The 27,937-nt window shown below is 42.6% G+C and overlaps 1 protein-coding gene across 8 annotated transcripts; it reads right to left on the reverse strand.

Annotated features, from left to right (window-relative positions):
* Nucleotides 1-207: 207 nt before the first annotated feature.
* Nucleotides 208-27,498, reverse strand: LOC111066495 (sodium/potassium-transporting ATPase subunit alpha). Of its 8 annotated transcripts, none has more exons than XM_022355175.2 (10): nt 27,406-27,498; nt 13,794-13,914; nt 10,944-11,075; nt 10,595-10,861; nt 8,698-10,479; nt 8,402-8,617; nt 7,622-7,716; nt 925-1,099; nt 612-844; nt 208-536 (listed from the first exon to the last, which is right to left on the reverse strand). In XM_022355175.2, exons 3-10 carry the CDS (start codon nt 11,061-11,063, stop codon nt 416-418), a joined length of 3,009 nt encoding a protein of 1,002 aa, XP_022210867.1. In that variant the 5' UTR covers nt 11,064-11,075; nt 13,794-13,914; nt 27,406-27,498; the 3' UTR covers nt 208-415. The 8 variants fall into 8 exon arrangements, with proteins under 8 accessions (XP_022210867.1, XP_022210863.1, XP_022210864.1 ...); XM_022355171.2 differs by lacking the exons at nt 7,622-7,716; nt 13,794-13,914 and adding exons at nt 6,084-6,178; nt 12,473-12,553 and having other exon boundaries at nt 27,406-27,489; XM_022355172.2 differs by lacking the exons at nt 7,622-7,716; nt 13,794-13,914 and adding exons at nt 8,075-8,169; nt 12,473-12,553 and having other exon boundaries at nt 27,406-27,489.
* Nucleotides 27,499-27,937: the final 439 nt, after the last annotated feature.

Raw genomic sequence — 27,937 nt, forward strand, 5'->3', positions numbered from 1 at the left:
ACTTTATTTAAATCTTAGTTTTAGCTTTAATTTATAATTTAAAGTTACTTAAACGTTTAAAATAATTATCGCTTGCATTTTTGTTTCTCCTTGTTTACTTTAAATAATTAAATTAAAAAAATAAAATAGATTGTAATATGTTCTTGCTGCTGCAGCTATCCGGAGCTGTTGTTGTGGCCGCTGCTGTTGCAGCTGCAGTTGCAGTTGCTGTTGCTATTGCTGTGGCGGTTGCTATTACTGTTGCTCTTGCTGTGGCTCTGGCTGTTGCTGTGGTTGTGGTTGTGTGGCTTTGTGGTAGATAAACATTACTATTTGTTGCTCTTCATGGTAGTGTTAGGGCATGTGTGTTGGTGTTGTTGTTGTTGTTGGTGTAGGGTGTGGGCGTACGTGTAGGGGTGTGTATGTTTTTGTGTGTTTAATAGTATGTCTCCTGCTCCAACCAGCCTCCGGGGTTGCGACGCAAGTAGAAGCGACGAGTCTCGTCATAGATGAAGATGGCCAGCGCGAATGGAATGGCCGGGAACCACCAGACGAGTCTTTGAGGATGGAAAATACAGAGTTTAAGTAACATTCAAAAAGCGGAGGGTGGGGAATAACCATGGGATACTCACTTCAGGGGATACATGCGCAGACCCTTCTCCATGCCGGGGCAGTACGAGAGGAACGCGGCCAGCACGGTTTCGAAAATGAGACCAAAGTTCAAAGCCCAATTGCGCATGCCCTGCTGGAAGATGGAGTTACGGCGCGTCTTACAGATGATCAGATCGGCCCATTGCACAACAACAATCGAGATAAAGAAGGCCGTGTGGCAGGTGTACTCCAAGGTCTTGCGGTCGCGGTAAGTCTACATGGAGGAAATATCCAGAAATAATCATTAAAGTAATCTAGTAATCTGGAATAATAGATAGTGTCCCGGTTGCTTACCCATTCCTGTCCGTAGGAGTCAGTTAGATCGTTGACGGCCTTCGAGTCCCACATCTTACGAATGCCAAACAGTTTCTTGGGCAAGAAGCCGTTCTCAGCCATGATGACAAAGTACACAAAGAAGCCGGCAGCGGCCTGGATCATACCGATCTGTCCATAGGCCATCGAAATCAACCTAAATAAGTCAAGGGCGTGTGTGTAGTGGAGTGGCGGGGCGTGGCGTGGCGCAAAGCGGGGAAGAGAGTAACAGAATCATATTAGACGACGCTCAAAGGTATGCTATCATTTCTTTTGTGTGGGGTTTGTTTTGTTATCTGGACGCAAGACATTTCTGGTTACGGTTTTAGCTAGCGGTAAAGTATCGGGGCATCCGGCATCGAACAGCGACAAGAGCATGCAGGGCTTGGCCAGGGTTTTTGTGTAATGTGTTCAATAAAACATTTAATGATTGAAAAGAAGAAACATTTACATACATAAATTTGTACACACACACACAGAGAAAACAATCAAAGATGGAACAAAAACCCTGCCCAGTAGCCATAGCAGAGCCCTTGCTGTCCGTATCCGCTGTTAGCCTGATGTTATTCCACCACTTTACCTTGGAGCTTTTTTATGGGCTGGTTAAGCAAATGAATGTTTATCGTGTGTTCTTTTTTTTTTGTATTTAGGTGTTAGATTTTACTTTATACAGCGTGGATTGTGCCTGAGCGAATCTCATTTTAATTTGTGGTTTCTTTTATCTCAAGAGCTCGCAAAAGCAAATTGTTCTAAGTATAATTAAATGCTTAGCAAAAAGCGTGCGAGAGCGCAGAATCATTTTTTTAATTTCCGTTTGTTTGGTTGGGTTTTATTTTTCATTGGATGTGGATGTGAAAAGCATAGTTGTTATTGTTGTTGTTATTTTTATATTTTAAAACATGCAGATGCTACTATATACAGCTATACAGGCAGAACGAACATTGAGGCGTGCATTGAGATTCTATAACTAGGATAAGCTAGGTTAATGCATCTATAGGTTTTTACAGCAATCGTTTACTTACGTTTAAGGTAGATTCGATTGTAATAACATAAAGTAAAACATAAACTCAAGGATTAACTTACACTTAACACAAACTTAAGAGATAGAAATACGCAAGAGAGATTTCCACAACAAAATGATACAAAAATCTCCGTTGTTTTTGGTTGTCTGGATTTACCTATACCTACATATGCGATTATTTGCAGGACTAACTCCCTCACACATGGACACTTACTGCGACTTGGCACTTGGAACCAGATTTCGATATATATAGTAGATATTGTAGTATATAACGATTACGAGTACGAGTATGTGGTGTATCTAGAACACAACGGAAGCGTTTTGGGTTTTGGTTTTCGTTTGGATATTGGCTCGAACAAACTCATCTACAAGTAACGCACTAACTTGGACTAAGAGTAACAGCTGAAGCTTCGTTTTGGTTTTGTATGGGTTGTTTGATCTGTTTTTCTATGATATATAAATCGGTGTGTTTTTTTGTTTGTTTGTTTGTTTGTGTTCGTTTTTGTAATGTTTATGCAGGCGAGCGTTGGAGCGAGCGAGCGTTTTTCTTTGAACAAACATCGCCTAAATCTCTAGAAGCGTTTTGTTGGGCGTTTTTTCTTTGTGATACTACAGTTTTGCAGACACACAGTACCAGTATTTCTACATTGAGTATTTATGATATTATTTTTGCTCCTAATCATATTTGAACACACAGATAACTGTCATGTGTCGAGGGTTGTTGAAGATATTATTGTGCGGGGAACACACCACAAAGGATTCGAGTGAGGGATAAATACGTACATCAATATTCAATTTCGAATCAAACAAAAGGGTAGAAATATTCGAGTATACAATATGCGGTTAGAATTTGAAGGTAGGAACACAATAGATAATTTGATGATTTATTTTTAGGTTTTCATAATGATTAGAGTAAGAGAATTTCATTCCACATTGAGAGAGATCCAGAACAGAAACGGAAATCATAAGGAGAAATATTTCGATCGCACACAGGAAACGGAAACATAAATAAAAACCGTATAGAAAACAGTTAATTGTTTTGGATTTTTGTTGTTTTTTTTTTGTGTGTGTGTATTTTGGAATTGGAACAGGAAACAAAGAAAAACGCAGGAACATCAACGCATCAGCAAACGAACAAACAGTCTCTCATAATATTCTCGGTATAAATATTTTGGAATTTAGCACTCGATTAAAGATCGATTGTTTGATTGATTGATCGATAGATTGTTTGTTGGCCAAAAAGACGATTAATGTAATAAAGATGGTTGCATGTTTGTTCATTTTCTAGTTTTTTTTTAAACTAATCAACTAAAAGATTGGATGGTTAACACTTGGATATTGTTTGATATTTGTTGTTTTTTGGTTTTGTATTTTTGTATTTTTTTTTTGTTTTTTTGAGATTAAACCTTATCTTTAAGTTTGTCCTGACCTGCGGTTGACCAAGTTGTCGCGATACGGATCTCTCGGCTGACGCTTCATAATATCGCTCTCGGCTTGCTCGTAAGCGAGTGAAATGGCCGGAATCTTGCGTTATATGGCATTAATGGTTATTGATATTTCAGTTTGTGCAAGTTGCAAGTTTGTTAGTTGTTTGTTTGATAATCAAAAGAAAGACATAACAAGAGTTGAAAGAATGTGGGGGGAAATACAAAAGGAAAATCTGATTAAAGTTTACGAATAGTATATGTAAATGTATTCATATAAGTATATTCATATAAAGGATTTATATAAATATGTATGTATGCTTGCGGGCGAATAGTAAATACTTGTTCTTTAAAAGCTATGTAAGATATTCACTATGATAGTTCGTAAGAGATAGACAGAGTTTATGGGGAGAGCGAGAGCAGAGCTGGGAGACAGTGTCAAGTTGTACCATCACAAGGGGGGATCGGTTCGGATCGGTTTCGGATCTGTAGAGTGGCGTGTTCTTTTTTGTGTGTTTCAAGTTTTTTTTGTTGGTTTAGCTCCTGCGTACTTACGAAGCTTAAACTAGGACTAGGGCAGAGGATAGTTCAGTTAGCACCCAGTAACAGTAAAACGGGTTCGTTAATTATAAAACAGATACAGGGGGTGTATAAAATGGCTTATAGCTTAACTTGCGCTAAATTGTTATAACAGTATTATTAATTTTTGTTTTTTAAGACTAGAAAACAATTTGCGCCTTGTTTAGATTTATTTTGAATTGGATTCAAGTTCATTTGTTGTGTGTATGGGTAAACTACAACTCAAAAGAACAGGATTCAATGAGTGACTGATGAAGGAGGAGATAGACTGTCTTTTATATAGATAGATAGAGACATAACTCTGGCTGATTGGTTGACTGATTGAATGTATTAAGTACTTGATGAGTCGATAGTAGGAGTCCAAGTCAATGGAGAGACGTGAGTGATGCGATGTCTCTCTACCGATATCAATATATTATAGTTTATCATAGGTAGAAACATACATAGGAATTATATAAAAATACAGACTCTCTAATATAATATTTGGCCTGCTCTAGCATCGTAGTTCTACGTAGCTGATGCGAAATAGTCTGAGAAGAGACGATGACGATATGTTGGCAATCTATCTATTTTATAGGAATTGAGAGACCTTCAGCTTCCCTGGGGTGGGGAAACAACGTCACTTACCTTCGAACCGCAAACTAAAAGACTTCAAATAAACATTGAAAATAAATAAATAAATTAAATGGGATACAAATCAAAGTTACACTCAATATACTTGTACGATTATGCAGTTATCAAAAAACAAATAAATCAAAGGAAGGGCATACGAAAGACGTTCAGCACCGACGTCATACTATGTATATCAAAGCGCCATAAGATCAAAATATAGAGAAAAAGAGGCAAAAGAGTGTAATAGAGAGGCAGAGAGAGAGAGAGAGTTGACCAAAAGAAAGCGGAAGAGCGGAGAGAGGCACAACGAGCTCCACGGAAGAAGCATTCATTCGTATCCCTTATCGAGTTCGAGTTATATTCTAGAATCTAGATAGATCGGGTGCAAAAATTTCACATTTCTAATATCCAAAATTCGATTTCCCTTGTGTCCTGTATGTTTTCGATAAAATAAATTTAATATGAAGATTGCAAATAGAAAATCAGTCGATATTACTTGGCTATGTTGTGGCTATTGATTATAGTTTATAGGATTATCAGCATATATGTATATAAATGGGATATATTATTGCATTATTGCAAATACAAAGAATCAATCGCAATAAAATGGAAGAGTAAAAAAAATGTAAGAAAAACCATATAAGAAAAAGATTCTGACTACAAAAATGGTATACAAGAAAATCGTTGGACCTAGGAGCCCAGACTTGAGAATATGCTGAGGGTTTATAGCATATAAAAGATATCTGCGAGTCCTCTAAGAAATCGCACTGACGAAGAGATGGCCTCGACTCAGATACAATAGAAGATATAGAAAATATAAAGAAAAACCATAACAAAACGCCTTAAAATATACTTGTTCAACTATCTGAACGAAATGACCGGAACTAGAGAAACAAATAGTAAAGTAAATGAGAACATTGAACATATATAAAACCGAAACTACAAAATCAACTCCAAAATCAAATAACATTGAAACATATATAAAAATCATGGGAAAACACTTTGGAGAACTCTCCAAATAATCAACATTCAACCAAGGAGAGAGAAATTATTAATTACTGAAGCTATTTTGAAAGTATTTTGAGTTAGTATAGAGTATAGAGCGAGTTAGTTAGAGACAGATAGCGAGATATATTGTACGTTTGATAATATAGAAAGAAATAGAGTAAAATGATTGGAATTATCTTGACTTTTTGTTGGTAGAGAAGAAAGCGTACTTTGATTTTAGCTTGCTTTAAGATCTTACGATCATAAATAAATTATTCAATTTGCTTTTCATTGGGTGACATAAAGAGGGGGTAGGTAATTTTCTTGGTGGTTGTTGGTTGATACGAGTATTGTTGCAGAAGAGGCAAATTCTTGATTTGCATTCGGATTTGTGTCTTTTACTTTGATACGAAAATCGATTCTTGCTGTTTCTTGGTTGGTTGGTTGGTTGGTTCATTGGTTAATTGTTCTTGTTGTATTTGATTTGATTTGTTGAGCAGCAGAAGGAAAAACGTTACCTTTCGTTGACCAGCTTATCGCAAAATGGATTCCTGGGCTGGCGTTTCATAATATCGGATTCAGCCGTCTCATAAGCAAGGGAAATGGCTGGAATCTAAACGTGCCAACGAACGAGCGTAGTAGGTCGAAGGTTTTGTTCGATTGTTGGGTGGAGTTTTGGTGGTAGTTGGTGGTACGAGTAGTAGTGGAAAAAAAATAAATTCAAATTAAATACGATAAATTATGGAAACTTAAACTTTTTCTCAATGTTTCATCAACTGTTTCTTCTTCTCTCTGAAAGATCCCGAGTGAAAATAATTGCTGCTAGAAAATTTCTTTCGCTGCGAGGCTGAGGGAAGGACTACCTTTTGTGAATGGTTCTGTTAAAGATATCTTACAAGCTATAAATATATAGATACATATATATGGTGTATATATATAAGGACTTAAGATCTAACTTAAAAGACTTAAGATGGGCTAGGTAAATGCTCGGCGTGAGGCGAAGGGATAAAAAATGCAAATGTAAATTCTTTAGATCATCGTTAATAAATTAAATTAAAAAATGAAAGTAAAAAAACTAAAATTAAATCCATTTTGGTTGGAGTGTTACTAAGTATTTGCTACAATTTGTGTGCAATTTTGATATTCACTTTTTGACAACAAAACAATACGAAACGTAAAATGCCATAACAAAATGCCAATTGGTCTAATGGTGGGAGGGATTCTGTCTCCTGTTACACAACAAAACAATAATCGAGAACTGTGTGAAACGGATTTATCGGTGAGAGATTTAACGAAATACGAATACGACGCACACCAATTAACATTTAGAGCATTTTAGAGTACGAGTTGTATAGGCAGATGGGATGGCTTTTGGCTGATGATGATGTTGGATCGGTACTGGAATTGTACATGTACGAAATAATTTATATATGTATGTTTTTATGTATATACGAGAGCATGTAGTATATATATATAAGATCTTGAAAGAAACTTGGGATTCGAATGATTTGATTGGACTGGAAATGTACAGAGCAGCTGGATGACAGAGAGATTCGAAACAGAATGTGTTGGCATGAATGTATCGATAGAGATGCGAGGGATTGATTGTTTTTGATGCGTTCGAGTATATGCAACACAGAGGGGGGGTGGGGATGGGTGGTAGTAAAGGATAATCTTAATCTTAGGTATTAGTAAACCATAAACCATAAACGTGTCAAACTGCTTTGTTAGTTAGTGGTTTTGCGCTGCTTTTCGTTAAGGCCAGAACTTATGTATGCTAGTTACAATCCAGCCACATACACCACATATTGTACATACATGTAGTATGTATGTATGTAGTACGTACATATTTGTGAGACATATGCTATAGTTATATGGTTATTCTCTTGCTTTTTGTTATTGTTATTATTCGCTGTTGTCTTTTCTTTTGTTGTTTTCTTTTCTTTTTAGTCATGGAGATTAGTATGTATGTCTGGGTGTGTGTGTAGGCGTGTGGGTATGTGTGTTTAGTGTGTGTGTGTATGTAGTGTGGGGTAGAAATTGACTTGATTGGCACCTTGAGTTCACTAATTTATCGTTGAAGGGGTCACGGGGCGGACGCTTCATAATGTCGGCTTCGGCATGTTCGTAGGCCAATGAAATGGCTGGCACCTAAGGTATTGGATATATTTTGGCAGGTTTGGTAACGATTAGCAACGGTTTACATAATTTTCATTAAATTTTTTCGTTTTACAAGCTCTTCCAATATCGATGAAAGAGAGAGAGAGAGAGATACATTGCCCATATACAATATAAAATAGATACATATATACGTAGTAGTAGATACTTAGATATATACATAGGCTGAGGCATTGAGCAAAAAGAGGGTGGGGGTGGGTAAAAGAGCACTTAAACTACTTCATAGCCTAGCATTTGGCACTGGCTTTGGCTTTGGCACTGTAACTGGCACTGGCTTTGGATGTGAATAGAATGGGGCACTGGCAGGCAACTCGCTGCGAGGATTATGTACCTCTCATTGACCAGATTGTCAAAGTCGGGATTGCGTGGACGACGCTTCATGATGTCCGCTTCGGGTCCCTCGTAGGCCAGCGCTATGGCAGGTATCTGCTCGCCAGTTCAGTTGAAATCGTGAATTAAACAGGACACTAGTTCTTAACAATTACTAGGGGGTGGGTATACTTATATATGGATGGTTTGGTTGGGTACAACTTTTACATTTCAATTGCTCGACTGACTTAATCGCAAAGTTAAATGAAATTAACTCTTCAAGTTAGACTTGAACTCAATGGACTTGGAGGTGGTGGTGGTGTTTAGCTAACCAGGTGCAAGAACTTACCATGTCAGTGCCCAGATCGATGCAGAGAATGGTGACGGTACCCAGTGGCAGTGGTATGTCGCAGAGGATGAAGGCCAGGAAGGGTGAGATTTCGGGAATGTTGGAGGTTAGGGTATAGGCAATCGATTTCTTCAGATTGTCGAAGATCAGGCGACCCTCCTCCACGCCAGTCACAATTGAGGCAAAGTTATCGTCCAGCAGAATCATGTCAGCAGCCTGAAAAATCATTCATGGCTTAGCATTCATCTATCTAATGTTATGTAAGGTAAGACTGAGACTGGGGGGGATCTCCTTACCTGTTTGGAGACATCGGAGCCAGCAATACCCATGGCCACACCAATATCAGCCTTCTTTAGAGCGGGTGAATCGTTCACACCATCACCAGTCACGGCCACAATAGCGCCCATGCGCTGGCAGCCCTCGACAATGATCAGCTTCTGCTGGGGCGAGGTACGGGCAAACACGATCTCGGTGTGGTAGCGCAGAATCTCATCCAATTGGTCGCTGGACACATCACGCAGCTCGGCGCCATGGACAACGGCGGCCTTGGCCTCGCGGGGATTTACCTCGGAGACGGGGATGTTCAGGCGCTGGGCAATATCCTCGACGGTCTCGTTGCCCTCGGAGATGATGCCGACAGACTTGGCAATGGCCTTGGCAGTGATCGGATGATCGCCAGTGACCATGATGACCTTGATACCGGCCGAGCGGCACTTGGCCACGGCATCGGGTACAGCGGCACGTGGGGGATCAATCATGGACATCAGGCCAACAAATCGCAGATTGTCAATGGGGAAGTTAACGTCGTCGGTGTTGAACTTAAAGCCGGAGGGATACTTATCGGATGGCAGCATGAAATCGCAGAAGCCAAGCACACGCTCGCCCAGTCCTCCGAGCTCCATGTAGGCATTGTTGAACGCCTCCTTCATCTCCTCGTCGAGCACCTTCTCCTTGCCGTTGATGAAGATGGTGGAGCAACGCTCCAGGATCCGTTCGGGGGCACCCTTCATGACGAGCAGGTAGCGCGGATCGTTGGGGTCCTCGTTGTCGTGAATGGACACCTGGTACTTGTTGGTCGAATTGAATGGCAGCTCGGCAATCTTCTTGTTGCGCTTGCGAATATTCATAACATCGCCCAGGGCCAGCTCCATGCACTTGAGCAGAGCAGCCTCTGAGGCATCGCCGCTGACCTCCTTCTTGAGGATGGGCACACCGTCCTGACCACCTTTGAACTCGGCCCGATTACAGAGAGTGGCAATGCGAGAGAGCGCCTTGAATCCAGGGCTGGTTCTATCGTATTGAACACCCGACTGATCTTCAGTTGTATCGGCCTCAATGATCTGATTGTCGAACCACATATGGGCGACCGTCATCCGGTTCTGGGTGAGGGTTCCGGTCTTATCAGAGCAAATTGTCGATGTGGAGCCCAGGGTTTCGACGGCCTCCAAGTTCTTCACCAGGCAATTCTTTGATGCCATACGCTTGGCGGTGAGGGTCAGGCAGACGGTGACGGTGGCCAGCAGGCCTTCAGGTACGTTGGCCACAATAATACCGATCAGGAAAATGACAGCGTCCAGCCAGTGGTAGCCCAAAATGAAGGCAATCACAAAGAATGTGACGCCCAGGAACACAGCAACGCCGGTGATCAAATGAATGAAATGATGAATTTCCTTGGCAATGGGAGTCTCGCCGGTATCCAGGCCAGAGGCCAGGCCAGCAATACGACCCATGACGGTGTGATCGCCACAGCTGATGACCACACCCTTGGCAGTGCCCTCGACGGCGTTGGTTGAGAAGAAGGCCAGATTCTTGGTCTCCAGCGGATTCTCGTGGGTGAATTCGGCATTACGCGACTGCGGCTCCGATTCGCCGGTCAGCGAGGAGTTGTCCACCTTAAAGGTGCGCGCCTCAATGATGCGAATATCGGCGGGGATGCGGTCACCGAACTTTACCTCGACCACATCGCCCAGCACGAGATCCTCGGCGCGCAGCGTCAGTTTCTCGCCCTCACGGATGACAGTGGCAAACTGGGGCACCATGTTCTTGAACGATTCCATGATCTTTGAACTTTTCGATTCCTGTGTGTGACGGTAAAAGGGTGTTCAGAAAATGTTGTTTGAATTTTTAAACGGAACGGTAAGAACGGTAAGGTAAGGTAGCAGGGCAGCGGGATAGCGGGGGACCGAGGCTTACCTGATAGTATGAGAAAATGCCCGTCACAATGACGACAGCGGAAAGTACAATACCCAGATACAAATTATCATCGGCTGGCTCCTCGCTGGTGCTGGCCTGGATAGAGTAGGCCACAAAGCAGAGAATAGCACCGATCCACAGCAGCATGGCGAAGCCACCGAACAGATTCTTACAGAATTTCACCCATTCGGGCGTCTGCTTGGGTGGCGTAAGCGCATTGGGACCATCACGCTCCAGATTCTCCTTGGCTTTGGCATGACTTAGACCCTATAAAGGAGTAAGTAAGGATTTAGATCCGACACGTACTGATCAGAAATCGAATAAACGATTCCATGCAGTTGATGCTTACATTTTCGGGATGTGTCTGAAAGCGCTGATACATCTCCTCAGGAGAGATCTTATGATGGTCGATGTCCAACTCCTGTTTGAGATCATCTAAATTCTCCTTCTTAGCTGCTTTGGCCGGCATCTTGCGTTTTGACTGTGAACAGGAAACACCAAAGCAAATTTATATTATTATATGGGAACTCTACGGGGTGTATATGTAGATTGTAGCAGCGAAAGACCCAGAAAAGCCGACACAAAATACGATTTACTTCATGCCCATAGACTGGGTGTAAGGCGTAGAGAGATTTATTGTTGAGTTAGACCAATAGACCAGGGAATGTTAGAGACGCGAAAGGGATTAGCAGTCATTTACTTACCCAAAAGATTAATTAAGAGAATTAATATATGCATTTAGTTCCTACGTAACCTGGTAAACTGCTGTATGTATGTATGGTATTGCATTTGCCTGAGGATTATTGATATCGTCCAATGGGAGCGACGAGCGTGAGAATATTCGGAATAACTCTAGTAATCTGAGGCATGCGAATGCCAAGAGCACGTAACGCGAATTGAATTGCAACAAAAAACAAAACAAACGACAGAGGTACGTTCCAAATACAAAAGCAAATTAAATAAGCTTAAAAAAAATATATCAAAATGGACTTTTTGCCTATACTCGTAAGTATATACTATATGCAGTATTTACTATGCACTGGCGCTGACCTCGGAAGCCATTCGAATTAGCAGAAATAAAATCAAATAAAATAAAATAGATTTTCGAAAATATATTATATGTATTTACATATACCTATATGTATATATAGACGGTAGTAGCAGCTGTCTAGTGTCTGGCATTCTATCTTTAAAATGTATCTATAAGTATTTTGCTCTATTGGGGAGCACGCGCAATGCTTTTTTGGCCTCTCTGACGTCATTGTTGAGAGTCTGCCTGCCGTCATGCAATCGAAAAAAGAAAAGGCCATAACAATAAAAAAAAAAAAAAGTACTAGAGTTCAGACAATTTCCAGGCCACAGATATGTATCTGAGTTCTGATCTCTTTTGAGTTGCCAATTGCTCGAAAAAATATCAGAATATCGAATTCAATCGTATCGAAAAATATGAAAGTTCCATCATTATGACATTATTATTGGCCATGGTAATACACATACAGAAATACAAAGATACACGGGGGTATTTTTAGTTCTGTAAGCTTTTCGATGATTTCTTTTAAATGTCAGACGCTCGTGGCTCGCAGTGGCACTTAGGCCGTAAATGCCATTGGAATCATGCCCAAATATAAATGAATAATAAATAATAAATGCATTTATAGACGACTGACCGGGGTAAATCAATGGGCATGGGGTAAGGTAAGGTTAGGTTAGTAAAGAATCCCAAAATGAAAATTATAGAAAGTGAAAAAGGAAAAAAAAAACCAACAATACATAAATAAATATATGGATCAGATAGTAGTGAGGAGTGAGTGAGTGAGTGAATGAATGTGAGTGTGAGTGCGTTCGAGTGAGTGGGAGTGGGAGGAAAATTCGATTTACCTTGTAGTGACCATCGGCTGTGCGATTGTCGTCATCGGTCGCAATAACCGTCGCGACTCGATAAGAGTCCGCTCTCCCATGCTACGCGCATCGAAGGTTTCATTTTTTTATTTTTGTTTTGTTTGGCGATGCGGTGTCGGTGGGTCAGTTGGTTGTTTTTGGTTTGGGTGGTGTTTTTTGTTTGGTTTGATTGATGATGTCGATGATGGGCGAACAAACAAACGTATATATATAAACGGGGATAAAAAAGTACAAATCAAAAACGGAACAAAACGAAAAGCGAGCATAAACAAATGCACAGACATAAGTACATAGTACAATATAATGCAATATATAATAAAATACTTGTAAAAATAACTATAATAAATATGTAATTATGTAGGTATATTTAATAAATATTCAAATGATTAGACATTAACCTTATACTAATCTGTTGGGGTGGGTGTCTACAGGCTGTCTATAACGGAAGGGTTGCGGTTTTTGTGTGGTTTTTTCTGTGGCCTAGCAACACGCGATTTTCTTCTGGATGATTCAGCGCAAATCAATCACACGCCAAAGGCTGAGTACGGGTCAGGCCAAAGGACACTGAATCATGTGTTATACATAGCATTCTCAGTGGCCCGAGAGATGGATTTCCCAGTCAATGGATCTACAAAATTCGATCAGTGGCAAATGCGGCCTTATCTGCCAGTGCGTGACTCACTTCGAAAAGCAAACAAAATGCGGGTAAAGAGCGCAGCCGTCAGCAAAAACAAACAGCTCAAAAACAAAAAAACAACAAATAAGAGATATGCAATATAAATATAAGTACATTTTTAAAAGAGAGAGAGTGCGAGAGACACAGCAGGGGAGAGAGAAGAGTGAGCGTGCACGCCAGTGGAATCAAACAGAAAATCAAATTAATTAAAAATACAAATGTATCTACATAAATATGTGTTTGTATGTATGAACGGGGGCACATGTGTATGTATCTCTGTGTTCAAACATTAGAGGTTGCGGGCGGTGGGGTAGGTAGTGGGGCGGGGGGTCTGGCAGAACGCAAACCTGTCGCGCTCACATGGACGCGACGCCGTCGCTGATGACGCTCAACGGCCAACAGTCGACGGACGAACGGGGTTCGGTCTCTTCTGGGCAGACTACTTTCGGGTAATATACAAAAACATTCGAAAATCGTACGCTTCGTTTGGCCTTTCGTGATTTATATAGTTTTTTTTCTATGTTTTATGGGTAAAAGCACTCATGAAATAAATCTAGAACTTTATGCCGGGTTCTACCCGCATTTCTATTAATTTTTTTCTCTATTTTCTCTTGGCTTACGCACTTTTTTCACACAAAATTTCGATCTGTTCTGCCGCCTTCACGGCGTAGGCTTTCTCGCTGGTTAGCTCCCGTAGAGCGGTGCTCGCTCGCTCACTTTTTGGTTCACACAAACGCTAGACAATCTGAGGCGATGATCATTTTGATAAGGAGAGATCAAAAGAGTTGCAAATTAGTTAGTAGTTAGGCTTAAAGTAACTTAGGAGCGGGCTTACGGGCTAAATCTGTTTTGGTTTTTTTTTGGATCAATGCAAATCAATTGTTAACATAGTGACAGGAGGACAGGCGGGTTGGATGGTCTCTGCCACAATGGCGATAATTTTGGTTTTCCTATACAAATTAATTCAACTTAATCGCGCTTGTTCATGGTTCAATTGATCCCAAACAATTGATACACAAAATTGCTGACAAAATGCAGCATGTGAACCTGTACTGTTGTCTGAGCAATTAGACTGTCCGCTAGGCAAGGCAAAGCAAGGCGTCCAGGATGGATAGATAGATACAGATCGAGGCGATACATACATATGTATGTTGTATATATAAATCAGAATACGACAATGGCCTGTGGGCTTACATAAGCGAACGGCGAACGGCGAATGGCAAACGGCAAGCAAGCAGCGTACATTGCCAATTAGGCGAATAGATACAAATGTATCTGTGGCTGCGCTCCAGCTATTCATTCAGTCATTTCCCATTCCATTCCCCATTCCTCCTCCCCCCACCGTTTTGCTGAACAGTTTGCGCACATTTTGCCGCAAACCATTTGGCATTTGAACTTGAATATCAATTTACAACAAACAGACATCACATCGGCCCGCAGACCGGGCCCCGAGCCCCGAGCACCGAGTGGGCCCATTGCTGACTGCGCCTAGCGGAAAAGAAATATATATAGACAGAATTGACACGCTAATTGTTCAATCAATGCAAAACTATCTCTGAGGAGGAACGTGTAAACTCGCGGGCGTAACCGAAAATGAACAAATTAAGCCGCACAAAGCGGTGATTGGCAGCGAGGGGAGAGGGGGCACAACACGTCAATTGTCAGAACGACAGTTTGGGTGCATATGGGATGCGGTCGGAGGTGAGAGTAAGAATCGGTTTGAACCAGTTTTAGAACCAGTATGAAGCGGATTAACTCTTAATCTCACACACACACACACAGATGGAGCGAGCGAGATGCCGAACAGGTGTAATAGGAGGAGAGAGCAATCTGTGTTCCATTTCGGAGACACACAACATTAACTTATGAATATGCATTGTCGCTCGCTTGCTAGAGCGAGTGTGGAGTGTTCTCCGAAATCGAAAGCCCCCTCCAAAGAAAAAAACCCACCATTGCAGGGCCCGAAACCAGTTTTCGTTCTTGATAACAGATCGTTTTGAAACACGATCTCCCCTGTAGCATCAGTATCTTTGGGTTGCATTTACATGGGAATTCAACTTGTTTTTGAGCAGCCAGAGACAGAACCAGAGACTCGCGAGAGTCGCTAATCGTCTCTCCAGCTTTAAACACTATTAACGAATTGATGCTAATTGTTTGCTTATTATTTGCATGTTTTTGCATGCTTTCTGCTCCGTTTAGCAGCAGTCCCAGCCCCAAACTGGATTTGCCTCTCTTTATGGCAGAGTTTGTTATCAAAAGTACATCTGCTGCTGCTACTGAGAACAGACAAGAGCAGAAGTTCCCCAAGGGCAGCATTACTCGCTGAAGTCAGTGGAATTATGCAATTTATTGGCTGAAACTTTGACTATGTTCTACCCTTAAAAGATAAGCTAAAAATTATAAAAAAAAATTAACAAAATGATTAGATTAATGCAATTATTCATGCTTGGGCGGCATTCCGATAAAATTATAAATAAATACGTAAATAAGATGTAATCATTTTTTGTAGAGCTTGTCACTGCCCATTACCCACCTGAGCACTCATAATGAATCTGCTGCTGCGGGTTTTCTTGTGTTAAAAACTTATTAACAGAGAACAGAGAGAGAGACAACAGAAAAACGAACAACGGCACACAAAGTAAAACTTAACAAACGGAACAAATAACAATTATCCAAACTAAAAAAAAAACAATTTAAATTAACTGCAATGAGAAAAAAAGAACAAAATGTATGGAGAAATGAAAAATGGTATAATGATTTACGCTTATGCAACAATCGACAGGAACGACTCTGCAGGGACACGCAGCCACTGGAAGGGCTGAATGGAGCCGAGCAGCCACAGAGCCACTGGAAAGATGGAGTCATGGAAAAGAGCCAGTGCCAGTGGCAGTGGAAAGTGTGGAAGTGTGGAAATGCAGGCGGGCTGGAAACTGCAGCCAACAGCAGGATGCGAAATAACGGCACATGGCAAAGCACACCACAGTCAAGAGAGAGAGGGAGAGAAAGCGGGAGAGAGGCCAGCGAGAGAGAGACTCTTCTAAGGGACATCGAATTCGAATTTCGAAAATTCTTATGCTCGTGCTCGTATTTTTCCAAGATTTTTCGCCCCTCTGCTATACACGAAGACTCTCAATTTTTCCCTCTTCTGCTCATTTTCTTTTTTTTTTGTTGTTTTTGTGCTACGTTTTGCAATCGTTTTATGCTTCTGCTGGCATCGCAGAATTATGAAATAGCCAAACAGCGGGGAGTCCTCGTCAGTCCCCCTGATTTCGACCCACTCTGCCCGCCTGTCTCTTGTTCAACCCAGCTACAGCTACATCGCTATCGCCATTCCCTCTTTATGGAGGGTCTTCGCTCATGTGGGGTGGTCAGGAAATTACTGCTATTCCAAAATGTAAATCGCGTCAATTGAATCTAAACGATTTCATTGCCACAAAAAAAGTACGTCAGTGGCACAATGGGAACGGACAGATGGAAATCGGACGGACGGACGAACGGACAGGATAGGACGGACAGACCCACACCCAGACGGACATGCGTTCCGTTGCTTTGCCATGAACGCAAAAATTGAATGCCAATTCGAAATGTACAAAACAGCAAAAAAAGATTGCTGCAGACACAGAAATCTTTTGGGAGGAATCGTGGCATACCATACCCATACACACACAGGAACACACACACTCACACACTATTAATGGCACACACACACACACAGACGCTCGGACTTTTGTCAAATTTGCGAAAAATGCATTTTTCACTTCTTTCATTTTCCCCATTTCATTATAGAAAATTCTTTCCGTCTTTTTCCGTTATGGGGGGATCGATCTCCCTCTCACTCTCTCTCTCTTGGGGGGTCGGTCCTCTCCGAGTGCGGGAAGGCAGCGAGTCGGCGGGGTCAGGGGTCGGTCGGTTAGAAATGTCTATATCCATTACGGCCAGGCATGAAGTTTTGGAAAATCGATTCTGTACAAGGACGTTGTCGCTTACTCTGAGGGGCGGTCGCTGCTGCAGTTGTAAAAAACATTAAAATGATACCAGGCTAAGGGGATGGGGTGTGGGGGGAAGCCTGGTGTCTTGGGTTCTCAGTTTTTTTTCTACCTTTTACACACGTCGGGGGGCTATTACACAATTTCTGCGCTTCTGCGTTGCCGTACTCGAAGGCGGTTTCTGTTGGGGGGTTTTCGCAGAAAAACTACCCCGTTAGCAGTATTGGAACTTGTTTTGCACTTGATACGTTTCTCTTTTCGATTTCAACAATAAATAATCACACGCGTTGCTATTATTTTTTTTATCGGACTCAGGAACGGGACTCGTTAAGCCGCAGGGCAGCAGCTTAAGAGCTTGCGTTTTGCTTTAGCTTATCCTGATTTTCCACTGTCCGTGTGCTTCCTCTTGCTCGACCCAATCGATGCACAGTTATTGTGTAAGCAGCACACCAGCGCAACCAACGCAGGCGGCGGCGGCGGGACGGGAGCGGAGAAGAGCTGTACTAGTACTAGCACACTGGCTGTACCACCCGACAAAGACGAGAGCTCAGAGTACTGCTACGTTAGACCGACCTTCCCAGTTCGGTAACGACGTTCGACTGTAAGTTTTCAGCGTGCCGCGAGTGGTTAAGCTTTTCGCTCGTAGAACATTCTGTCGTCGACGCTGCGGCGTGGCGTCGGTCGTCGTCGTTGGAAGCTTTCGCCCGCCAGATGGATAGCGTTGCTCTCTCTCACTCTCTAGCTTTCCCTTGCGCTGTTCTTGCGGAGCACTCTCTCTTCCACGGGGGCCGTTCCATCTGCTCCACCTAATCTGCTCGACGCTCGCAGCGTGCGAAAAGTGCACACACAGTGTGTAGCGTAGCGGCATTAGTGGAGCTTTCGAACTCTCAGCCAGCAAGCCCAAATGTATGGCAGTGTGACAAGTGAGGCAGGGCAGAGCACCCCACAGTGGGACGAGAACTTCGAAACTGGAGCATAGCTGAGCTGAGCCCTCATCAAGAGAGAGAGAGAGAGCTCTCTTAGGGGTTGGGCGCAGACAGACCCCTAGCACTGGCACTGGCACTGCACGGGAATGTGTGTCAGAGATCTGCTCGTATATAAAAATTGTATAACGAAAACAAAGCGTCTGATAAAAGGGCGAACCAACTTTGGGATTTTTTCGGTATTACGACTATCTGCTATGCCAAAAACACACACACACACAGCTGCCCGTCCGCACGTCTTATCCCTGCCTATTTTAATCGCTTATCGAGCCCTTGAATGACGTCACTTTAAGCTCAGAGCGAGGCGAGTGATGTCAATTATTCACATCCAAGTCGGTTAGACGACAACCTCCCCATCAGAGTCACGAGTTAGCAAAGGAAAACCTCCCCCTAGCAGTAAATAAAAAATATAACTATCGGCAGTCTCGCTTTTGTGGGCCAACCAGTTACGAATGAATGTATATATAATATCTATTCTCTGGATATTTACATATAAGAGTATGTTTGTATGTATGCCAGTTTTTAAGTATCTCCAGTTTCCATTGGGTGGGGCGGCAAACGACACCATTCGGCGAAGTCCTCGAGTCTATTTTGGGGCGCTTGTAAGTCAGGTTTAATTACATGAAGCACTCACTGGCTAACACACACACACACACAAGCATACTCGTGTTACATACAAATGTCGTCGGTCAGTGAGTAACACGAAACGATAACGGAAAATCAATAGAAAACATCGCCCAAGCAAAAGCAGCAGAAAAAGTTTGTGTCTCTGGCATTTGGAGCAGGCAGGGCCAGGGAAGGGCATTGCTGGGGGGTGGTGGCAGGGTGGGGCTATGACTTCCTTCATGCATCAATAGTAGTGGGAAAGCCAGATTCCAGATTAAAATTGTGCACGTCCCACAATCTGCACAATCTAATCGCATCTTATACATATACCGAGAAATCCCGAGACTTTATTTGTGGGTCATCAACTTTGCTTAGCCCGCCTCCCCCCGCCTGTCATCTCCTTTTAGCCCCAAAAACACATAAACTAAACGTGGAGCGACCCTTTCTGCTCTAATATAAAATTATGTAACGACACGGCACACAAAAAGTCCACTTGGCAACCAGAACAGAAAGTTGAGACGGGACAAAATGGGAAGTAAAATAAAGACATGGAGGGATTGGATTATAGCTACTTTCGAGAGTAGAATCTACAACTGGCAGCTTATGTAAAGTGTATGAATGCAACGTCACATTGAATTGTAGTAGAAGCCACCGTCAGATTGAATTGTTTCACCTGACAAATGGTCAACTGACAAGAGGTTTCTGAGGGCATTAACTGCCTTCGATGTGCGTCACTATATATGTAGTATCCAGGCGCCGCTCTATATCGCAGTCATTGGTCATCGATCACTCACATCTGGGGGCTACAGCTCGATTTGAGGAGCTATGACGGACACGCCTCCGGCACGTGTCGTGTCGCTCCCTTACAAGGTATTATGCGGCATATTTGAAAAATCGATATGCTATCAAAAGGGTCTCTCTGTCTCTCCTTCTCTGTGTGAAGTCAATTATGACTTTTAGTTAAAATCAATACGCAGAGCTACTCCATGATTATTCTAGCAATTTGAGTGGTGTCAAAGTCAACAAAAGGTAAAGGCGGTGCCCAATATGCTATGCTATCCACCCGCTGGTTTCTTTTTGGGTGCATTTGTAAATGTTTGTAAATGGGGCTGGGTGCTACATCGTGCAGCAAGCAGCTTTGGCAACAAGCAGCTAAAACTTTGGCCAACACGCTAATTGCCAATTGTCGAGTGCAATACTGCAAAAAGCGGGTGGAGCAGGAGGAGGAATGACGCTCTTTTGTAGTTGCATAATGGCGCTCATGACCTGGCCCTGAGCAAAACGCGAAAAAATCAGAGACTGCACTCCGGGCAGCAGCAGCAGCCGCAGCACAGCCATAATCACGAGTGTTCCCATAAAGCTGACAGCGGAGCGGTCTGTTGTACTTGAGCATTGATTAAAATGTGAGTGTGGATCGTCGTCCTCCGCATAGCCCCCCCGCAGTTTTGGACGGTCTCATTATATTGCTCATACGACAGAGAGACAGACACGATGTCACGATGCCATGCGGCTCTTTGGTTTCCTTTGGGAATTATTGCTTTCTGAGCTGAGCTTCCCCAACGTAAGATCATAATTCTGGCAACCGTGCGAGTGCGAGTCCCGGTTCTAGCTAGTCTATGATGCCATTCGAGTGGACAGACAGTGGACACACATGCAATAATTTGCTCGTCTGATGCTTGTCGTCGCTCCTCGTAGGCGTTTTATGACAATAGATTTACGAGCATACATATCTCGCCTAATTTACGCCCATTCCCATTGTAAAGAAGCGACCATCCAGCCATCCAGCGTAGTTAAAAAAGATGAACAAAAAAAAATAAAAACCTTAGACGACAGCGACAACGATGAAGGAAAGTCACTGGCATCTCTCGGGGCACACAGCATTGAATGAAATGCCCCGGAAAAAACCAATTGTTATTCCACGTTTAATTTAGTAGAGCAGTGGAAAGCATAAGGCCTCACGGACAGATAGAACAGCAGCTGACTGGACTGGACTGGACTGACGGACGCGGCTGGGCTGCATCATTGTGGGCGGGCAGCCAGGCAGGCAGGCAGGCAGGTCTTGGTTTCATCTCATCTCATGGCAGCGCATCTCTCGGATACAGATACTCGTAGAGAAACAGAGACAGAGACGGAGAAGAGCATCGTTTGGCTTTGAGTTTCAGTTGGGTAATGCGAACCGCCGCGAGACCGAAAATGGAGCAATAAATTCTAATCAAAATTAAAATATACATAATAATAAAGTAAGCAAAAGCTGAGTTTATATTCTATAGACCATTCAGCGCGTGTGTGCACTTGTTATTGCCCAGCAAAATGTATGGAATGGATGGATGGGATGAAATTGGGCCAGAAAGGAAAAAGTTTATTTTGGCCAAAAATAGGTTGGGTCTCGGCGGGGGATGAGATAATTATGAGAATCCCAAGTTATCCGAGTGTTATCCGGAGTGCCTTGAAACTTTGGGGCCCAGAACAAGCTGCCAGATCATCATCATATACCAATCCACTGATAGCACGGCACACACCTTAATTATGCTGCCAGAAAGGTAGATACTAATGAAAGACTGGATTCCTCTGATATGCAAGAGAAAAATGCCAATTCATTAGGGAAGATATCTTAGATCTTTATGTGTAAGCAAGTAATGAGTGTGTTGTGGTGGGTCTTTCGTCTTGCCATCTTATAGGCAGGTCTGATCAGATCTGTATTCCGGCTCAAACAGTTCCCTTAGTAGCACATTCAAATCCATATCCGATGCTAACGACTTTGGGGAGTGTAACGCATTTGTTTATTCGCTTAAAAGAGATTTTTACAGTGTAATATTAGATCCTTAACAGAACAAATCACTTATGGATGGAGCACTTGTTGTACACTTGTTCTCCCTACAAAGATGGACATCATATACACATCCAAACTCGTATATTGATCTCTATTAATCGATTGTAAACCTTTTATTGTCTTGGTTTTGCAACTTTTAATTCAGCCTTCGAGTGAGGGTGGTTGTCGGGATTGACTGACTGGCGGACTGACTGACACATGGCTGACACGCGCCAGTGCTCAATGAAACGCTTGGCACTAAATCAGCCTCAATTGAGAACGTGCTGGCTAACCTACTTAAGCGGCAGCAGTCGACGTCGATTTGTGGCACGTTGGCACGTCTAATTGGAATACAGTGGGAATACACGATACAAGGGAGCTGCAGCTCCCAGCTCTGGGCCTTCAATCGAAAATAGCTCCCAAGATCCCACGGATTCGCGTTCAAAGTTGCCCCAGCAACGTCAACAAGTCCTGATAGCAGGCGGCTAACTGTTATCGAGCAGGCGGACTATTGACTATCTAATGACGCACTTCTCGCGATCACAACCAAAAGTATGACAGTGGCAAATGCGCAAACCAGTTCGACTCAAGTGCTTCGAACTGCGAAAGTAATTACAACTGTCGATAGTTATTTATTTGACTGGATTATTTGTCATTAGGGAGAAGTGCGATAATTTTGATTTTGTTTTCATTTCAATTCTGGTTTCGTTTCTGCCAAAATGTTGGGCAAACATTGGCCGTTGGCATTGGGGCGGGCTGCTTAATTTGTTTGCATTTGCATTCAGCCAAATGCCTGGCAGCGGCAAGTGTGAGTGTGAAAGCCAATGGCTGTGGCAGCGACTATGGCTATGGCTATGGCTGCGGCAGCGTCAGCAATGTGTATTAAATTGTATTTAAATTAAAACAAATTACGGACTTGTCGTGCATCTGTGTCTGTTTATGTGTAAGTGGCAGCAATTGTTGATATTGTCGTCATATATATGGCATTAAATTAAATCAAAATTTATTATGACGATTTAAGAAGCTACAATCACACGGCGAGCAAGTGTATGATATCAGGCAAAGTGCGAATAAAAAGATACAGCTGCAGATACAGATCCAGAGACAGATACAGCATGCTGCACACACAATTGAGTAACATTTCATCTGCGAGTTGTAGCAGGAATCCAGGTCTGTCCCACACAATCTTTCAATTGTCCGCATTGTTTGGAAAAAGATTTCCATTTCCATTCCATTTCTTGCCGGTAAGAGCCAATCATTTCTGGGATGATTCAATGCCACTGAGATGTCTTTCATTTGCCTGTCTGCCGATGATATGCATATTATTTATAGGATAAACGGAGCAACGAGGAAATCTAGTTCCATCTGATTTTGGCAAGTGCCTACGGGATTTATTTACTTATTTCAACAAAATCTTTTGTATTGAATGTTTCATGGCACTTTATTTGCTTTTTTGTTTACGCGTTCCACAAATACAAATACGCATCATTATGTTCGTATACTACGAGTACTTTTGGAACTCATAAACTACTTAATATTTTATTTATTGTGTCAGAGCTATGAATAGCTCCCAACTCCCAACAGTCGAAAAACAACAAACATGTCGTGTGCATGACTCTACACTAGATTCGAAGCTCGAGACACATTAAGGGTTTTTTCCGCTGATTTATCCAACATATATAAAATATAAAATATTTATTATAAATAAATAATATTTATTAAATAAATATTAAGTAAGAGCAATATTTCTTTGTTTCCTTCTACAACTCTTGAACCAATTCCTTCTTTAAGGAACAAGAAGTTCTTAAATTTTGAAGTTTCTTTGATTCTATTCAGAGCCCCCCATATCCCTCATTTGACAGTTATGTCATTTCCTTTGGCCTTCCCGAATGCCAGACACAGAACTGCTTTAATCTCAGCTCGTTGACTTCCTCCCACAAGATGATCGGGCAATTGCGGTAATTGTTGTCAACTGACGATATTAAGTGCGTATGCGTCAGTGTGTGTGTGTGTGTGTGTCGAGTTCGAGCTTAAAAGATCATATGAAACTGCAGAAAACTCGTTTTAACTGGAAGTGCGGAGGCTGTCAGACAAAAGGTTTCCTTCTTGTTCGAGTGACAACAGATCAAGCTGTGCTCAGCCTTGCGAGTACATATATTTTTACCTGGAGTAAAGCAAAACAGAGAACACAATACCCCATGTAGGGTTGCTATTGCTGGGTCTCAGGGTCGTCCCTCGGAGTCGTCGCCGTGTCTCAAGCAACGTTTGATCGATAGACTCCGCCGAGAGGCGAGGTGTGCGGTGGGCAATCAGTGGGTTTTGGAAATAGAAGGGAAAACAATAAAAAGCGAAAATAAATCAGCTCCCTCCGTTCTCAGACCTAATCTACAAGTGTTGAGTGTTCGTTTCGTTTGTTTGTTATCTGATAACGCAGACGTAAGGCTAATAGCACGGCAGCCAGCTAGAGAGATACTTGTGAGCCCCAAACAGCCAGCAGTTCAGTTATGCAATCAGCACCCAGTAATTGACGTAAGTCTCGAGCACAGTGCCAAATATCGCACAAAAAATCGAAGAAACAAAAAAATCAAAGTGGGTCTCTTCTGATTCCCACTTCCATGCAGTCCTTGTGCCATGCACTGCGGCAACCTTTGAATGTGGCAAAATGACAGCAAACAGCCAACAAGCTAGATGATAATTTGCCACATCTTGCTGCTTGCTATGTCTTCCAATTCCAATTGATTCCGGGCCCAAGTCCGAGCTCGCTCCCTCTTCCTTCCGCTCCCAGACTGCGTGTTTCCCATTGTCTGTTGATTAGATTTTTATTGGCGTATAATTGAATTAAAATGGCCAATATTGTTTTGTTGCCACGCTTTGATTGCCCCATCGGGCTAAAGCACAGGCGTCTAAAGCAAGTCAGCGCACTCCCCGCACAGCTTTTCTGGTATTTTCCAGTTGTAATTACTATCGCGATAGAGATTCCCTGTCGCTTTTTATTGCCATCAACAAAAGTTGTGAACCGCTGGATAAGTGGAAAACGGAGGCAAAGCAGCATACTGGTACTTACTAGTGGACAGGGACAAAGAGGCCCGTCCCCAGATCGCAGTAGGTAACAATTTGGTCATAGCCGTGTGGATTGACTTGGCTATCTGGAATGCGATGTATGCCAATGTTGATTACTGCTGATAATGCTCAACACACCAGTGGGAGTGGGAGTGCAAGTGAGCGCAGCGGTAATGTGATATATAGACATTTCATATCCACGTTGTCAGCCCACGCTTTTGTTTGTTGTCTAGTTCAACTTCCCCCCTCAGTTACGAATATTAAATTGCTTTATCTGCATTTCGGTCGGATGATACGCGCTTCTTCGCAGATAGAGCTCAGCAGGTTCTCTTGTTTGGGCCAACCTACTGTGTGCCACATCATTTACCCCATGGAAAAACGCGACGCATCAAGAGCAGGGAATAGACTGGCACTGGTCACTCCATCCTCGACTTCATTATCATGCTGTTGCTCGGAGCGGTATTCGGTGCGGTGCGTATTTTGTGTGTGTTTGCTTTGCTTTTTTTCAATTGACTTAAATTGAAAGCGCATGACTCAGCATACCAAATGAAGCTACAGCCCGGGAAACGGCGTTGCGGGGGTGTGATGGGATTGGGCATGGTGTGTGTATAGGGGAGGCCTGGGGACCACAAGCAGCCAGCCTCGAGCACATATCGTAGCTCTTTGCGGATTTTGTGCGTGAAATCATAAAATATTCCAAAGAAACTGTGGAATTTTGTTCAATAAAACAGAATTACCTTGTTTCGAATAAACTTTATGGCGCGCATAAACGATAATTGATTTAGTTGATTTGTGCAATATTTTGGATATTCATTTGTAGAAATTTTTTAACTTTTTTATATAGCTGTCCTATGTCCAATTCAGAGGGGTTATTTTATCAGATTATAATAAAGTATCATAAAGTGGATGAATAAATACATATGTTATCTAAATTGGGTATACATTTCTAACTAATTGTTGTCATTAATTTATTCATTTAAGAAATAAATAAAATTATATGAGACGATTTGACTGTATAACTTTTAATTTTTATTTTTTATTTTTTTAGTGTTAGAGTAACCGTTTTTTTTTTCCCTTTCCTTTTTTACTAAAATTTTGTGTCAGGGTAGTGTCACTGTTGTCCCACTGTACAATGCCAGTGGGCCCATGGTTTGTCTTGAAAGTAGTTTTGCATACTTTAGGGAGTGTTCGAGTGCGTGACAAGCCCTGAAATCAATAGAGATACATACATTTGCGTATGTATGTATAAGAGTATAAATATGAACCGGTCGGTCGTACCGCGGTCCATGATAATTATTGAAAGTCCAGTGACCAGCAGTGGCAGCAGCAGCAGCAGTACCCAAGAGAGCAGCAGCTCTCATTAACGTTTGCAATGTAATTAAGTATCGTCATTTGTTGGGGCACTTTGGTAATAATAAGCGGGGAAAGACCAGCAGAAGAGTCATGCAAATACGAAAAAGTATCTGTGTATCTACATGTCTATGCATCTGTATGCCTGTATCCATGTGTGCATGTGTGTGTTTGTGTAATTAGCAGCGCACGACTCGCCCCAATGACACCAATTCCGGAAAGAAGAAAAAAAGAAACGGACGAAGGCACAAGAATGGAAAAAATTGAAATGTAAATGTGAGCGAGACAACGATGAGGGTAGTTTTCTCTCTCTGTGGTGTGGTCTCTGCACGGGATTCCAACACTAAAGAGAGAGCACCGCCCCAACGCCTCAACGGCACAAAATCTGCGAGATGTTCGCCTGTCAGGGGGGAGGTGGGTCTAGGGGGTGTGGTGCGTTGCCAGTTGCATAGCATAGAGCCCTAGGACGGAATCGTACCGGTTATGTAAGCCGAAAAGTGGAAAATTTCCAGACAAACACACACAAAAGAAAGCTCTCTCGCTTCCAGGCGAAAAACCGAGAAATAAACGTCAAAAAGAAGGAAAAAAGAGAGCTAGAGGCCGACTGGAAACTTGAGGGAATGCGCATGGCCATATCCAAGGGAAGAACCACCGTACCAATATTCTACCGGATTGTATGCAGCATATGTAACTAATATTTTGGCCGCAACTGTCCACACCAACATTCTAACCGCTATTGTCCCTGCAAGCCACCCCTATTTCCACAACTACTGTGAGCAATATTTTGGCCCGCCACTGTCTCTTCACTTAAATAATTCTGATTATCCGTCTCTTTCTCGCACGCACATTAGAAGTTAAGCGCGACAGACGCCCCCGCCCCCATCGGACAAAAACCAGCCTCTGGAGGGTTCGACTTCGACCGCAATGCAGGTAAAAAGGTTCTCTAAGCCACGCCAAGATTAACCAGCAGGTGTGACATGGCCCAATAGGATTGGGAGCATATGGGCAGCTCCAAGATCCACGTATGTCCAACACAAATTTACGTTAACAGAGAACGGGGCTGAGCCGAAATCAAATTAATGAACTTGGCGTCTTAGGGCGTCGCCGGTGCAGCGCTGTTGACGCTGGCGTAGGCGTCGGCGTCGCCAGTTATTGTTGTTGTTGCTGCTACAACGAAATAAAATAGCAACAAAACAAATAGCCAGTACACACACACACACACAAGCACGCACGAATACACATACACACTCACACCTTTGCACGAGTTTCGATTTTTCCCACTAAAAAAACGCCCGCTCAGCGTTTGTTGTTGGCAGAGCAGAGCGTTCGAGCTGCGTTTTGCTGCTGACGTCACATGTTAACAATTGTTTGCACTGCTTTAGGTTTTTGCACTTAATTAACTTAGTTTTGGTTGCTAATTCTGGTTTAATTGCAGCGCTCACCTCGTAATCCGACCTTAACGCCATATGTTTAATTGTTAATTGTTTTTGTTGTTCGATGTTCGATGTTAGTTTTGTTGTTCGAACCAGCGTGACCGTGACGATAACGATAAGCGGCCGAATAATCGGCAGCAAAACCAGGGCAGGGCAATCAGACGAGACTTAACCCACTTAACACCCCTCTATTTAAAACGATGAGCACCCTTTGTTGGACAGCAAAAACCAGTGGACTCGCTGGCCAGTTACATGGGACACTACGATATCCTTAACTATTTTGCTATTGCGGAGAACGAGTCGATGGAGCGCATGCTGCAGCCTTGTTGACCACCTCCCGAGAAGCTGGACGACTAGGGCACTGCATTTACTTAGATTATAATTTTGAAAATAAATTATGTTAAAACAATCTTTAGCAACCGTTCTAGTCACTGTTATTACCATTATGTGGGGCATAATCCCATTCTAGCGACTACCGCAAGCACGGCCTCAGGTTTCTAAGAATGGCAGACGGCTGATCCCGCCAAGAAACCATCTGAGC

The sequence above is a fragment of the Drosophila obscura genome, unplaced genomic scaffold, assembly GCF_018151105.1.
Source record: "Drosophila obscura isolate BZ-5 IFL unplaced genomic scaffold, ASM1815110v1 contig_150, whole genome shotgun sequence".
Lineage (NCBI taxonomy): Eukaryota > Metazoa > Arthropoda > Insecta > Diptera > Drosophilidae > Drosophila > Drosophila obscura.